Source organism: Nyctereutes procyonoides, unplaced genomic scaffold, assembly GCF_905146905.1.
Source record: "Nyctereutes procyonoides isolate TBG_1078 unplaced genomic scaffold, NYPRO_anot_genome, whole genome shotgun sequence".
Taxonomy (NCBI): Eukaryota; Metazoa; Chordata; class Mammalia; order Carnivora; family Canidae; genus Nyctereutes; species Nyctereutes procyonoides.
This window is the reverse complement of record NW_026575037.1, coordinates 5,579,409-5,595,576: the sequence shown is the minus strand read 5'-3', so window position 1 is coordinate 5,595,576 and position 16,168 is coordinate 5,579,409. Positions and strand designations below refer to the sequence as shown.

Sequence of the window (16,168 nt, the reverse complement as noted above, 5' to 3'; positions counted from 1 at the left end):
TTAAAAGAATGAAATTTTCATATAAGCTACAAGAAGATGATATATGCCACCTTGAAGACAGGTTTAGTGAAATAAGCCAGACATAGAAGAACAAATATTGTATGAGTCTACTTGTATGAAGTACCCACAATAGGCAAATTCATAGAGACAGGAGGTAGAACAGAAGTTACCATGAACTAGTAGGAGGGGAAAGGGACAGTTATTGTTTACTAGGTACATAGTATTTGTTGGGGGTAATGAAAAAAACTTGAATATAGACAGTGTGAGGATTACACAACATTGTTGACTGCATTTTTTAAAATTTTTTTTACAATACCCAACGTGGGGCTCAAACTAACAACCCCAAGATCAAGAGTCCCTGAACCATCCAGGTGCCCCAGGATTATATTTGAATTGTACACTTACAAATGGTTAAAATGAAATTTAGTATGTATATTTTACCACACACAAAGAAAAAGGATCTATTGGTTATTCCACTCAACATTTTCACTTTTATTGCTGCAGTTCACCACTGAAGAACTTGATATCCATTCTTAACTATATGACTCTGAAAGAGCAGAGATATATTAATTAAGAACTACTGCAAAATCTAAAACAATTTAGAAAAGAGTTAAAATGCTACTTTAAACAGTTTGTGATACATTTTAACACAAATATATTAAACTAGAAACAGTAACTATGAGCTTAGACAAAAGAGATAGGGTAATCTTTCAAAAAAAAAAAAAAAAAGAGGGATCCCTGGGTGGCACAGCGGTTTGGCGCCTGCCTTTGGCCCAGGGCGCGATCCTGGAGGCCCGGAATCGAATCCCACGTCGGGCTCCCGGTGCATGGAGCCTGCTTCTCCCTCTGCCTGTGTCTCTGCCTCTCTCTCTCTCTCTGTGTGTGTGACTATCATAAATAAAAAAAATTAAAAAAAAAATTTTTAAAAAAAAAGGGACTGGATTGGAACTCAGATTCAACCTTACCCAGATTCTAATCCTACTTGACCAAGAATCTTTAAAGTATTAACTTTTTCATGATTTCTTCCCCAAAAAACTACTTACCATGTTTCATAAATTTGTTGAAAGAAAAACAGGATATTTGAGATTACAGGGAAAAAAAGCAACTTTGTAAAAACAGAATTTTATATAATATGCTTATAGGTAAATGGAATAACAGTACCAATTACATAAGAGAAACATCATTGCTAGTTAAGCTTCAGAAAAAGAAAGATTATTGGCCAATAGATATAGTAATACCTCTTCAAGGTGACACTCTGGCCTGACAATCAGGGTATATACCAAAAACACAATCTGAGATGCAAGTAACTAAAAATCTCCTCTTAGGACTTTTTGACTTAAAACAGTAAGAAAAATGGCCATGTCAAATCTTCTGGATTACCTTTCCATATCAATAGGAAATCACCACAGGATGATACTGTTCTTTCTTAACCATGTTATCAAGTTGGATTAATAAATAAGCATATAGGGATCCCTGGGTGGCGCAGCGGTTTGGCGCCTGCCTTTGGCCCAGGGCGCGATCCTGGAGATCTGGGATCGAATCCCACGTCGGGCTCCCGGTGCATGGAGCCTGCTTCTCCCTCTGCCTGTGTCTCTGCCTCTCTCTCTCTCACTGTGTGCCCATCATAAATAAATAAATAAAAATAAAATAAAATAAATAATAAATAAATAAATAAATAAATAAATAAATAAATAAGCAAGCAGCATATAGGGACACCTGGGTGGCTCAGTGGTTGAGCGCCAAGATCCTGGAGTCCTGGGATCGAGTCCTGTATCGGGCTCCCTGCATAGAGCCTGCTTCTCTCTCTGCCTATGTCTCTGCCTCCCTCTATGTCTCTCATGAATAAATGAATAAAATCTTTAAAAAAAATAAATAAGCATGTAAATCTTCATTTCTATAAAAAGGAAAACTATGAAGTCTTTATGAAACCAGAAAATATGAAAGATAGGGTCTTCTCTTAGATACTGAAACATGTATTTTGTTAGTAGCTATTGTCCTGGCTATCTTCTTCAAGGTCTGTTTATTGCTACAAACTAGTCACCAGCCACCTGAGCAAAACAAGCCCATTTCAAACCCATTTCAAAATAGGAACATGCACTAGAAATAGAAAGGCCTTGGGTTCCTCACTCAGAGGCATTCTTGAAATTTACTAAGAATTGTATGTAGTGAAGCCTAAGGGACTCACAGAAGCAAAATAAATATATATTATATCCTGCTCAAATTTAATTCAAATACAATTTCCTAAGAGCCTCCACAATATTAACTGGATACAGATTCCTAGTTTCACTCTCAAATTGTTCTGTATCATTTCAAAATGTAAACTACTTTGTTCCTATTTGCTCTTTTCCGACTTAGTTAGGCAAGCTTATAATTATATAATAATTATATTATTCATTATATATAATTCATGCTAAATGAAACAGCTAGCTGATAAAAGAAAATGTGGATAAAGGGGATCCCTGGTGGGCTCAGTGGTTTGGCACCTGCCTTTGGCCCAGGGCATGATCCTGGAGTCCCAGGATCAAGTCCCACATCGGGCTCCTTGCATGGAGCCTGCTTCTCCTTCTGCCTGTGTCTCTGCCTGTGTGTGTGTGTGTTTCTCATGAATAAACAGATAAAATCTTAAAAAAAATAAAAGTTCATAAAAAAATGTGGATATGAATCCAACTATATAGAATTCTGGAAAAGGCAAAACCAAGGAGGCAGAAATGTAAGTGGTTGGCATGGGTTAGGGGGTAGGGGATATGGAGAGGTGAATAAACAGAGCAGAGGATAAAGGGCAATGAAAATATTCTGTAGGAGGGGCACCTGGCAGCTCAGTGGGTGGAGCATGCAATTCTTGATCTTGTGGTTGAGTTTGAGTCCCATGTTGGTATAGAGATGAATTAAAAAATAAAATTGAAGATGGGCAGCCCGGGTGGCTCAGTGGTTTAGCGCTGCCTTTGGCCCAGGGTGTGATCCTGGAGACCCAAGACTGAGTCCCACGTCGGGCTCCGTGCATGGAACCTGCTTCTCCTTCTGCCGGTGTCTATGCCTCTCTCTCTCTCTCTCTGTATCTCATGAATGAATAAATAAAATATTTTTAAAAAATAAATAATATAAAATTGAAGGAAGGAAGGAAGGAAAGGAGGGAGGGAGGGAATACTCTGTATGATGCTAAAATAGTGGGTACATACCACTCATTTGTCCAAACCCACATGATGTATACACCAAGAGGGAACCCTAATATGAACTACAGACTTTGGGTGATAATGATGCGTTACTATAGGTTCATCAACTGTCAAAAATGTGCCACTCTGGTCAGAGATGTTGATAATAAGGAAGGCTATGCAGATGTGGGGACAAGGAATATAAAGGAAATGTCCATACCTTCCTCTCAATTTTTTTTTAAAGATTTTATTTATTTATTCATAGACACGGAGAGAGAGGCAGATACACAGGCAGAGGGAGAAGGAGGCTCCATGCAGGGAGCCCAACGTGGGACTTGATCCCGGGTCTCCAGGATCACACCCCAGGCTGCAGTAGGCGCCAAACCGCTGCACCACGGGGGCTGCCCCCTTCCTCTCAATTTTACTGTGAATCTAAATCTGCTCTAGAAAAGTCCTCAAAAAAAAAAAGAAAAGAAAAGAAAAAAGAAAATTTGGTTAATGGTTAATTAATGGTCTTTATAAACTATGATTTTGCAGAGACTAATTTTTCTACTTTTTTTTTTCTGAAGAAAAGATTTTCAGTTAATTTTGTCCTTAATGTTAGTTCTTTTTGCCACTCCTTGAATTAGACACTAATTATATAAGCACTATATAAGACATACAAAGTAGTTGTTCATCCAGCTAAGACTAAATGACCCTATATTCAAATCATGTTCAAAAGAAAATTCATGAATGTCACTTCCTTCTTAATACTCTAAGAAACAAAGAGTAGAAGGAGGACACCAACAGCTGAGATGAAAGCCACCAACTACGTTCTTAGGGTTATTTGAACCATTATATATCTATATGTCAGGTTATTTCAGCTGGACTCTAATGTAGTATATAAATAAAGCCATGGTCATGGATTTGACCCTCTAGCAGACCAACTGCTTTGACTCTATCTATACTCATGTCCTTCCCTCCTTCATTTGGAAATACACCATTAATGAAAAGGAATACCATTAGAAAAACAACTCCATTTTTGTTTTTCGTGGGTTTTTTTTTTTTTAAGATTTTATTTATTTATTCATGAGAGACACAGAGAGAGAGAGAGGCAGAGACAGGCAGAGGGAGAAGCAGGCTCCATTGCAGGGAGCCCGACGTGGGACTCGATCCTGGATCTCCAGGATCAGGCCCTGGGCTAAAGGCGGCGCTAAACCACCAAACCACGGGGGGCCGCCCAGCAACTCCATTTTTGAAGGGCAGTGTTGTTAGCATTACTCTGAGGACTTTTAATTCGTGCTAAATAATGCTTAAGGCACTACATGAAATCTATATAAAAATACTTCAATGTGCTGAAAGTAGCAATATATAAAGTAGGATTTAAATTATGAGCCATAATTTCACATATTTGTGGTAGAATTGCTCTCTAGGAAGGTCACACCAATTTGGCACCAAGTCTCAGGCCTTTAAAAAACACACTCTTCTAGGAATTCAGCCTAAGAAAAACAGAAGTTCAATTCAAAGATTTGTGCACAAAAACAATCAGACTATTAATATAAAAATTTAGGAAAATGTTAATGTCTAAAATAGGATAATGGTTAAATAAGTTGTGTTAAATTAGACTCATTAATAAATTATATTTTTATATTATAAAAGCTGAGTAATAAAACAGTGTGATACTGACACATGAGTATAGACAGACCATTAGAACAGAGTAGGAAATCCTGAAAGAAACCAAAATATAAATGGTAGTCTATTAGACGATAGAGAAGTCATCTTGAATCAGTGGAGAAAAGATGGATTATTCAACAAATAGTGTTAGGACAACTGGAAAGCCATCTTTCTAAAAATGAAATTGTATCTATATCTCAAACCTTATAGCAAGATGAATTCCAAATGGATCAAAGATTTAAATGTAAAAAGTGGGGATGCCTGGGTGGCTCAGTGGTGAGCATCTGCCTTTGGCTCAGGTCATGATCCTGGGGTCCTGGAATGTGTCCTGCACTGGGCTCCCTGCAGGGAGCCTGCTTTTCCCTCTGCCTATGTCTCTGCTTCTCTGTGTCTCTCATGAATAAATAAATAAAAATATTTTTTAATTAAATAAATGTAAAAAATGAAAAAAAGTACTTGACAAACCATGGAAGAATTATTTTATAACCTCAGAATAGGAAAGACCATGCTAACTATAGCATAAAGTCCAAAAGCCATAAAAAACAAGACAGATACATTCAACTGTATGAAAAGAATTTCTTGTAGAGAGGCAAAGAAAAGACAAATGAAGATACTGGCAACTCAATACAGGTAAAAGCCTTCTTATTTAATAAGGAGTTCTACAAATCACTAGGAAAAAGATCCAACAACCCAATAAAAATGGGCAAAGATATGTACAATTCACAGACAAGGACATATTTAAATGGCTCTGTAAGGCATTCAATGTAAGAGATATGAAAAATTAAACTATTTTCATCATTTAGATTGTCACATATTCAAAAATTCTTGATAATTCCCTATGTATAGAGACAGGCATCCTGATACACTGCTGGTGAAATATAAACAGTTATAATCTATAACAAGAGCAACTTGTGAATATCTTTCAAAATTATAAGTACATATATCTTTGACCTAGCAATTCTATGACTTTTTCTTACAAAAATATTTATACACAACCAAAATGGCTTATGTTCAAGATTATTCACTGTATTATCACTTATACCAGCAAAACTTGGGGACTGGTTAAATAAATTATGATTCATTCAGGCATTATGCAGTCACAAAAAGAATGAAGAACTGCTTTACAAACTGACAGGAAACTATGTCAAAAATATTTTAATAAGTGTGTATAGAGAGAGGATATGAGGCAGGAATAACACAAGGTGCAGATAAATTCCTATAACGGGTTATCATTTGTGTTAAAAAGGAGAAAAAAGCATACACAGAGTAAAAACTATGATAATATCAATTCAGATATAAAGCAATTAACAACTGGCTCCAGACCCCCAGGACTCCCAGCCAACTTCCTTTGCAGGCCTGCTCCAGTCCATTCATTAACTTCAAAAAAAAAAACATGACCTTGCATTTTTATGAACGAAATTTTTTGGATCCCACTCTTGGTAGAATTTTTATATACCTATCTATTTATCTGTTTTTCTGGGCAGGGAATAGGTATGGAAAGATACACAAGAATTTCAAACATTTATTGATTGTGTGGAGTGAACAATGATTGCGAGCCAGATGCTAAGTAAGTGAGGGGTAAGGAGGAGGGGGTGAGAGAACCTCATGGAATATCCTCTTATATCTTTTGAATATTGAAAGATGCAAATGTCTACCTATTTTTTTACTTAAATTTATAAATAAAAATATATTTGAAAAGTTTTCAACATTTTTAAAAACTAAGAAAACACACTGTTAGAAATAAGGCAGAATTTAGGGACTCCTGGGTGGCTCAGTGGTTGAGCATCTGCCTTAGGCTCAGGGCGTGATCCCAGGGTCCTGGGATCCAGTCCCCCTTCTCCCCCTGCATTGGGCTCCCTGTAGGGAGCCTGCTTCTCCCTCAGCCTATGTCTCTGCTCTCTCTGTCACGAATAAATAAATCTTTTTAAAAAAAAAGAAAAGAAAGAAAGAAAAGAAAAGAAAAGAAAGATTTAAAATATATGCAATATGCTAGCAAATACATACAAAGAAGTACATTTTTACACAGAAAAGACAGGGATAAAAATATAACAAAATATTAAAAGAATAGTTATCTCTCAGAAGTGTAATTACAAGTGACTTTAATTTTCTTTGGATTTTCCTATAATTCAAATTCTTTACATTAAGCACTATTATATTCATAGTAAGAAAAAAGGCATTAATTTATAACGTGAATCAGAGAGGTTAGAAATTAAAAGAGAAGGTAAAAACTTATTAGGTATTATCCAGGTTTCTAAGCATCATAAATGAAACATTTAAATTTCCTTAAAACATTACTTCCAATTACAAAAGAGAGAATTTATGGATAAAAAATTTAGAGATGAAAAATATCTAATCTGTCTTCTACTCTACCTCTTAAGAATCACACTATGAGATTATTTCATCCCCCTACTTTCTGAATGTTTTGTCCATTTTTGTTTTCTGTTACCTAGGTAATGGTACTTCCAGCATTTCCCTTCAAGACTGTGAAACTAACAATCTGGTATTTCTCACTGTCCAGCTTTCCTGACCTTAAGCTTTGAAAGGCCATCTCCCTAAGGGCATGCAGTAAGATCTAGAAGCTAAAACAGGAGGCTGAGGAATCTGAGGTTAGAGTTCTAATCCTGACAAACTGTGGAATTTGTTCTCCAATTTTGGGAATAAGCTAAACTTCCTGATCCAGTTTCCCTAATGAGGTAACTTAAAGGATTGTTCTGAAAATATTTAGGACTATCAACTTTAAAGTTTCTTTGTAATAAAAATAAATAAATAAATAAATAAATAAATAAATAAATAAATAAATAAATAAATAAATAAAGTTTCTTCTAGACTTTCCACAGCATCCTTCTGAATTTTGCTTTCTTGCCTTTTTTTTTTTCTTGCCTTTTGTTAAAATGTTTTCCTTTGTAAATTTTTGCTCTCCCAAACAGTATCTGCAATTATTACCAACCTTTTGGACTCAGGGGTCCAGTAAGGAGTACTTTTAGAAAGCCTACTGAAGATGATACAATGTGAACAGAACTTGAACAATGAAATAGCAATAAACCAACATAATAGAGGATAGAAAAATACTAAGATATGATAAAGGAAATTGTCCATGTCTATAAACACTAACAGAACAGAAAAAAAATTTTTAAGTTTTATTTGAGAGAGAGGAAGAGAAAACAGGGAGAGGAGCAGAGGGGAAAGGACAAGCAGACTAGCCCTTGAGCAGGGAGCCCAATGTGGGGCTTGATCCCATGACTCTGAGATCATGTCCCGAGCCAAAGGCAGATGCTTAACCCACTAAGCCACCCAGGCACAGAACAGAAAATTTAAATGAGATATACAAATTTTCTCTCAAAGGAAAAAAACGGGTGGCTATTGGAAATCAATACAATTTAAAATAAACAGCATATGCCTAGGCATTCTTTTGATAGTTATCTCTTGTTTCAGCGAACAACTGTCTACTCCTAATGTACATAAAATGTATTGGGAAATTAACATTTCAACATTCGAAGGTAATGCCACAATCTAAGTAGTGACAATTTATGGAGGCTTAAGAATGCAATCAGGATCTAAATTGGACTCTTATGAGCAGAGGAGAATCAGGCAACTAACTAATGTAACCAACACTTGGTAAGGGAAGTCAAAACTTAGACTCTAACATCCAAATCTGCTGTAGAGATAAGATGACAACTTCTGTATCACAGTCTAGCAGATGAAGTTTTGTCATGCCTTCAAGGATTCCATTTTTTTTCTATTGTTTACAGTAGACCCACTAACCCTACTTATTACCTGAACCTTGGCATATCTTTTTTTTTTCTACCACTTGCATATCAGGTACTTTTTGATGGCTGCCTTCTCCATTAGAAAATAAGCTACATTAAATCTATAATGGGTTCTCTACCTACAGGTCTTACGAAGCACTTGATAGCTTTTAGGAAGAAAGGTGTTTTTACAAACATCAGAGAGCAATTATCCCTCTGCCAAGACAGAGTGAAGCAATTTCGGTAGTGCCCTCAGTACACTTTAAACTCCTCCTCCTCCTGGTAACAAGACCAAACACCTCTCTTGTTACTTAGAAGTTATTCCAATAGGGAGGGACAAGGGAGCAGACAACTGAATTTTTTCTGGATTAACTCGGGCATTAGTTGAATGCTTTTTTGTGGTTCACCTACTTTAAAAGGTGATCAAATCACTCTGTGCTACTGAAGAGAGCAACTGCAAAGAACAATTACATAAATCCTCTGCTTCAACTTACCTCATCCTTCTTTCTAATGAAAGAAAGCATTAGAAACCACTGCCTTGCCACCGCTTCCTTAGTAATCTTAGTAAAACCTACTTGCTTTGTCATGTGAATTCCTTTTCTTCCTTAGCAAATCCGAGAAATTTATTTCATTCAACATAATGACACACGATTGTACATCATTTTTTAAAGTACAGGCACTGATTTTTACAATGTAGAAAAGATAAAGGCACTCCTGTTAAGTGAACTATTCTCAAACAGGTGTATTCTAGAACTTTGCGTTATTTAGTTCAGAAAATTTGTACATACCCTCAATTTCATACCTGTAATTCCTAAGTCCAAAAAGCTGTGAAAACACTTTCTTCATAACTTCTTTAGCAGTAAAATCTGACCTTCAATGACACAACACTATTTATAGCCTTATACCATACTTTGTGTGGATTTTTACTGAACTGTAGGAATATTAGCATGATTGATTCCTGGATGTTGCTCCAGATCCCACTAAGGGGCTTATGTCACTGTATATATAGCATATTTTCTATAAAAAAAAAAAAAAAAAAAATTGGATTCTGAAACACTCTAGTCCAAATGGTTATGGAAAAGAGACTATGGATGTATAGTTTTATTCTTCAAAAATATTTTCAATCTTTGAAAATGAAATAGCAATAAAGCAACATAATAGAGGATAGAAAAATACTAAGATATGATAAAGGAAATTGTCCATGTCTATAAACACTAAAAGAACAGAAAATTTAAATGAGATATACAAATTTTCTCTCAAAAGAAAAAAAGGGATGGCTATTGGAAATCAACACCACAATTTAAAATAAACAGTATATGCCTAGGCATTCTTTTAATAGTTATCTCTCATTTCAGCGAACAACTGTCTACTAATGTACATAAAATGTATTGGGAAATTAACATTTCAACATTCAAAGGTAATGGCACAATCTAAAGTACTGAACTCAAGCTTAAGATCCCAAGAATTGCTAAAATATAATTTTATATTTTTATAAAATATATATTTATATATTTCATATATAATTGCTAAAATATAATTTAATAATAATTATAATTATTATATAATTATAATTATAAAAGTTCAATTAATAGTATTTGAGGAAATTAAGACACTTAAGCAACGTGAACATGTTTTGGGATATATTGGGTACACATTCACTGATTTTCTTCAAGCAATCAATTAGCTAGAGCACAAAACTTAAAACAACTTCATTCATCCACACATTAATACAAAAAGGGAGTCATGCCTGGGGTACATACTTAAGACATGTAAGAATGAGTGATTCACTGAGAATATGCAAAGTTAATTATGTTAAGAACATTTCGTAGAAGGCCAGTGAATTAGTCACATCTAATTCATACTGGACCAAAATGAAACAATTTCCTGGACTTGTTACTGGTTCCAGTGTTTTAAGCAAATATAGAGGCATATTCTCTAAAAATGCAATGAAATATATCTCATCTTTGTCTTTATTCATGAAACATAAGCAAAACTATTTAATACAAACAGGGGAAACCGCCCCCTATCAATTCATTTCTAGGTTCATGAGAAATTTTTACCAAATTCTCATTATCACATGTCTAGAATTATATGGCATATGATGCAGTATGATTCTCTTTCTGTTCTGCTTGCTGAAATAGTACCAGCCTTTAGAAAATTTCCAGCAGCTCCCTATCAGTCATCAATAAACAGTGAGTTATACACTAGCTTAATGGTAAGCAATAATGTGGATGTTATTTATTTTATTAAGTGAATATTTTAGATAAGTCCTGCTTATACTATTAAAATCAAAACCATATGATTTCTTGGTGAGCACTTTAGTGCGATAACTGTATTTCCCCTCTAGCTATCCAAGAGCACATCTGTGCAAACCCTTGCAGACCTGTTGTGCTGATGGGTGCAAAGCTTCAATGTAGGCCCTACTAGAGACTGGAATCTTCAATTTCTCCCAAACAGTGTCCTGCACTCGCCATCCATTCATGGTAAAGTAGTTAATTTTAATGTTCTCATTGTTTACCAGAAAGCACAGACAGTGAGGCTGGCTTTGCCGCTCCCGTTTCCTTTTGCTAGGCTGCTGCGCTTTTTCAGCCAATTGACTTTGCTTTGAGGCTATAAATATCTGAAAAATGTTCTGCATTTGATGCTCTTGGATTCTGCATCCATATTTAGCTGTTTGTGGCATGCCTTTGTTTAAGCTACTCTGCCACCCATACAATCAGTCAGGTTGAGATCTGGATGGTCAAAGGACACATGTATCAACATTCAACAGACACTGACTATGAGCAAGGTACCAATCTGCTAGACATGGTGACAATGAAGGGGGTGGCAAGATAGGAATACAAAGGCAAACAAGAGAGACTTCCTGGTATCACATATTTTATAGTCTTGACAGGGCACAGGCACAACTTATTATAAAACTGTAATACAACAAATGGAACATTTTACAACTAAAAGAAAATGAAGGATAGGGCAGCATAAATATTTTCTTTTAGCTATGCCTCAAAGAGATGCATTTGTTTTCTAAATATACATCTACCTATTTTAAAGCTCTGACAGATTCCAAAAAAAAGTTTTCTAATCCTGGCAATATACAAAACTCTGAATACAGGTATTATCAACAAAACAGTCGATAGCAAACTCAAAACAGTGCCTAGTCTTCAAATTTCATGAGGCGAACTAACAAAATATTATTTCCAAAAGTTTCTGTTAAGATATTCAGGTTGGGGGGGAGGGGTGTTACTGCCATTTGCTTGTTTGCATGTTGATTTCAAACATATTGTAGAGAATGTGTACCATAGCCAGAAGCCAGGAGCACTTAATACAGCTCTTACTTTGTACCCTTTTAAAGTCCACATGGCTGTTTCAGGTTAGTGCTCAAAATTGAATAAGCTTCACCTAAACAAGATCCCCATTTTCTCCACCTTCCTATCTTGTCAAAACATTCCAAACAAGGGGGATCCCTGGGTGGCTCAGCAGTTTGGCGCCTGCCTTTGCCTCAGGGCGTGATCCTGGAGACCGGGGATCTAGTCCCACATCGGGTTCCCTGCATGGAGCCTGCTTCTCCCTTTGCCTGTGTCCCTGCCTCTCTCTCTGTGTCTGCCATGAATAAATAAATAAAATATTTAAAAAAAAAAAAAAACATTCCAAACAAATATACATCTGCCTTCAACATTCCTGCTTTCACAACTAAGTTCACTGACCTTTTGATAAAAGTGCTCCTCAGAAGCCCCTGATAATCATGATTTAAACTCATTAAGGGCTTTCTTGGGCAGCCGGGGTGGCTCAGCAGTTTAGCGACGCCTTCAACCCAGGGCGTGATCCTGGAGACCCAGGATCGAGTCCCAGGTAGGGCTTCCTGCATGGAGCCTGCTTCTCCCTCTGTCTCTGCCTCTGCCTCTTTCTCTCTCTGTGTCTCTCATGAATAAATAAATAAAAATCTTTAAGAAAAACAAAAGGGGGGAGGGGCTTTCTTGATGCTTGTCCCCAAGAGTCGGACTGGAATTGGTAGGCCAAGTAGTAGGTAAAATAATAGGGCAGGGGGATCCCTGGGTGGCGCAGCGGTTTGGCGCCTGCCTTTGGCCCAGGGTGCGATCCTGGAGACCCGGGATCGAGTCCCACGTCGGGCTCCCGGTGCATGGAGCCTGCTTCTCCCTCTGCCTGTGTCTCTGCCTCTCTCTCTCTCTGTGTATGACTATCATAGATAAATAAAAAATTAAAAAAAATTTAAAAAAAAAAAAATAATAGGGCAGGCCACAGAATCAGACAACTCTAAAGCTAAAATGGACCACAGATGCCAATTAGTCCAGATTTTACATTTTATGTAGAAACCTAGAGCCACAGAGTTAAAATTACTTACCCAAAGTTAGACAACCAATTTGTGGCAAAGAGAGAACGAAAACTCCAGTTCTCAATCCCCAGTTGTATACTCTAGACTAGACTCCCAGTTTCTGAATTTCCTTTAAAAACATTAGCCGACACTCATCAGTCTCCTTAAATTGTGTAGAAGAACCTAAGTGTTCCAAAACAATCAGGATTGTGAACACACAAAATAAACAAGTAAACAAACAAAAAAAACCAAAATGAACTAGTGTTTTCCAAATCGATTTTCCACATTCTATTATTTTTATTTCAAAAGCTTTTCAAAGAGTTATGCAATAGGCAACTTAAAAACTAGCTAAGGACACAGAGAAGCCAAGAATCATTCAGATAGTTTTGGAGCATTTACATTAAACTAAAGACAACAAAGTAGTATCCAGGATGAACTGCCTTAGAGGAAGGAAAGTATAAGTACTAAACAGTAAATTAAAACATCTGGTTAATTGATAGGAAAAGCAAAAAAGTTACAATGCTGTGGAAAGTCTGCAACTTGACACTGACATGCATAGTACATGGGAGTAGAGAATATATGTATGCATATTTATATATACTTAAAAATATACACATATCTGTATGTACATATATGCATACACACCGCACACCACTCACAAATCTACCCCTAAAAATGAGCAACAAAAACATGCACCTATTTTTATGGGTTTCACGCAAAGAACAATGATTTATGCTAGGTCTGGGGGCGGTGGGGGGGGGGAGGGCTGGGTGGCTCAGTGGCTGAGCATCTGCCTTTGGCTCAGATCCCGGGGTCCTGGAATCGAGCCCCACATCAGGCTCCCCTCAGAGCCTGCTTCTCCCTCTGCCTAGTTCTCTGCTTCTCTCTGCATGTCTATCATAAATAAATAAATAAATAAAAATCTTAAAAGAAAAAATTTGCGCAAGGTCTGGAATACCCAGACAGAATACTTTTGGACACTGAAATACCAAATTATCATAAATACATATTCTCACAGTAACACGACCCTATCTCTGACTTTATGTAAAAAGCAATGTGCCAGAAGTGTGTAATGATAAAGAGGAGGATAGGATGGAAAAACATTCTAACTACGATATACTCCAATTCGAGTTCATTTTCAGGTTCTTGTCAACCTTTGTTATAAGCTATCGGATAAATGGGATCAGCAGGTGGATGGGAAATCAGGCACTCAAGTTTTTAATCTGCTGAGAATGAACTGGATGAACTTACATCATCTCCTACTTCTCTGCTTTAATTCTTTCAGTTACTTAGAACAACATCAAAGACCATGTATAAGCACCGAGCAAAATATAAAGTGGTACATACATAAATCCTTAAGAACTGGTTGTGAGAACTACAGGATTTTTACAATCGAAAGGGCCATTAAGAGATTATTTAACCCAATTCATTCGTTTTACAGATGAAGAATCAGAGGTTTAAAAAAAAAAGAGTGACCTGATCTACCCCAAATCACATAGCCACTTACTGGCAGAACCAAGACAAAAACTCAAGTCTCTGGACTCCTCTTTCTGTGATCTTTCTGCTAATGATGGACCTGAAGTCTTGAAATCAACCGAAAACCATCCAGAGAGAGAACTTCTAAGTCTTGGCCCCTCTTGAATAGTAAACACATACCTTCTTCAGAAGGATGAAGGAAAAAGGCATAATGTACTGATCACTATAGGCTTCAATGCACATGACTGGAGGATAACATCTTAACGTCGTCTTTGATCCCAGGTGCTTCAAATTTGCCCTCTTGGAGTCAGCTACATCGCTAATGTCTTGCGCCCACGTGAGCTAAGTGATAAACAACATCTTGACTGTTTCTATATTTTGGAAAGCCACCGCTCCATCCCTGAATTCCAAGCTATAAATCCTTGGGCTCGGAGTTCTGAAAACCAGCACCGGCTTCAAGGCTGCCACAAGGCTCACCCTAAGAGAATCTCATCATTCAGTTTTAATTAAAGAGGTGGTCACTAGGAATGCAGAAAGGGAAAGTTTCAGCGTGTTCATCACTTTTAACTTGCTGAGTCGCAGCCCGGTCGCTTTCGCAAAAAGAGAACCAGAAACCACAGTGCCCTATGACACCACCCCGCGCCCCTTGGACGGACTAACCGGCTGCCTTTGGGAGAGGGGGTCTCAGAAAGAGGTTACGGACCAGTCCGTTCCCACCAAATTAATATTTTTGGCCGTTCTATCTTTATTTTGCCGTCTTACCCACTGCTAAGCTATTCCGCAGTACCTCGGTTTGCAGCCTCGCCTCACTCAAGGAGAAAGACCTGAAAACTCGGCCCGCTTGATCTCACGGGGCGTCCCCCTCCGACCTCCTCGAAGCCGGGTGGCAGCTCCCCCTCCGGCTCCTCGCCTGACTGTGAGGTCTGCGTCGCTGGACCGCACCTTAACACTTCCTGCAGGCGTCCGAAAAGGTCCACAGACCGTCCGGCAGGACGCCCCCGCTCAAGCGCTCCTCTGGAGAAACTTGGCGGACGCGCACGCCGGGGCAGACAGGGACGGGACGCGGGGCCCCGACCCGGACGGACGCGGGCCGAGAGCGGGACGGGGGCCCGGGGTGGGAGCGGCCGGAGCGCCGACGCCAGCCCTCCGAGGGCCTGCGGTCCTTACCGTACACCCGGACCCAGCTCTGCTGCTGGCACACCGACTCCAGAAGGATCCGGTCCAGCATGCCCCCGGCCACGGCCCCGCCGACGGGGAGAACCGCTTCCAGCTCCTCCGGCGGTATCGGCGAGTCGGACTCCAGCGCCGGGAACATGTCCGGCCAGGACAGCGCCTCGGCGGCTCCTCCGGACGACGGGGAGAGCTCCATGGTGCCCCGGAGGGACGCGGCGGCGGGGGCGGGAGCGGCGGCGGGAGCGGCGGCGGGAGCGGCGGCGGGTGCGGCGGCGGGAGCGGCGGGCGCGCGGCTCCGCGCCCTGCCTGCGGGAAGGGGAGGAGGAGCGCGCGGCGGCGGCGGGGCAGCGACCCGAGCGGCTCACCTCCCTCCCCGCCGCCCACTGCCCGCGGCTCGGGCGCCGCAGCCCACCTGCAGCCGGCGGGCGGGACCCGGGCCGGGAGGCGGATCCAGCGTGGCCCGGGCCGGGGGTGGGTCCGGGGCTCAGGTGTGGGTCCCCCCCCCCCGCGACGGGCGGCGCGCCCGCCTGCCCCCCCGCGGAGCCGCCTAGCTCAGCGCCGCCGGCGTCCCCCGCGGCCGGACCGGGCTGGGGCCGGGGATGGAGTGCGGCCGGGCGGGGCAGCGCTGGGGGCGTCGCCGCCAG

General features: G+C 39.6%; 1 protein-coding gene across 3 annotated transcripts in view; it reads right to left on the bottom strand.

Moving 5' to 3' along the window:
* RASAL2 (RAS protein activator like 2) overlaps window positions 1–15,765 on the bottom strand; it is a 353,302-nt gene extending 337,537 nt beyond the window's left edge. For 2 of the 3 annotated variants that reach the window (XM_055319253.1, XM_055319254.1), the window contains exon 1: window positions 15,519–15,764. In XM_055319253.1, the coding sequence (XP_055175228.1) occupies window positions 15,519–15,720 (202 nt within the window). In that variant the 5' untranslated portion in view covers window positions 15,721–15,764. Of the gene's footprint in view, window positions 1–15,518 lie in introns of all 3 variants that reach the window. The other variant, XM_055319255.1, reaches the window with a different exon arrangement.
* Window positions 15,766–16,168: the final 403 nt, after the last annotated feature.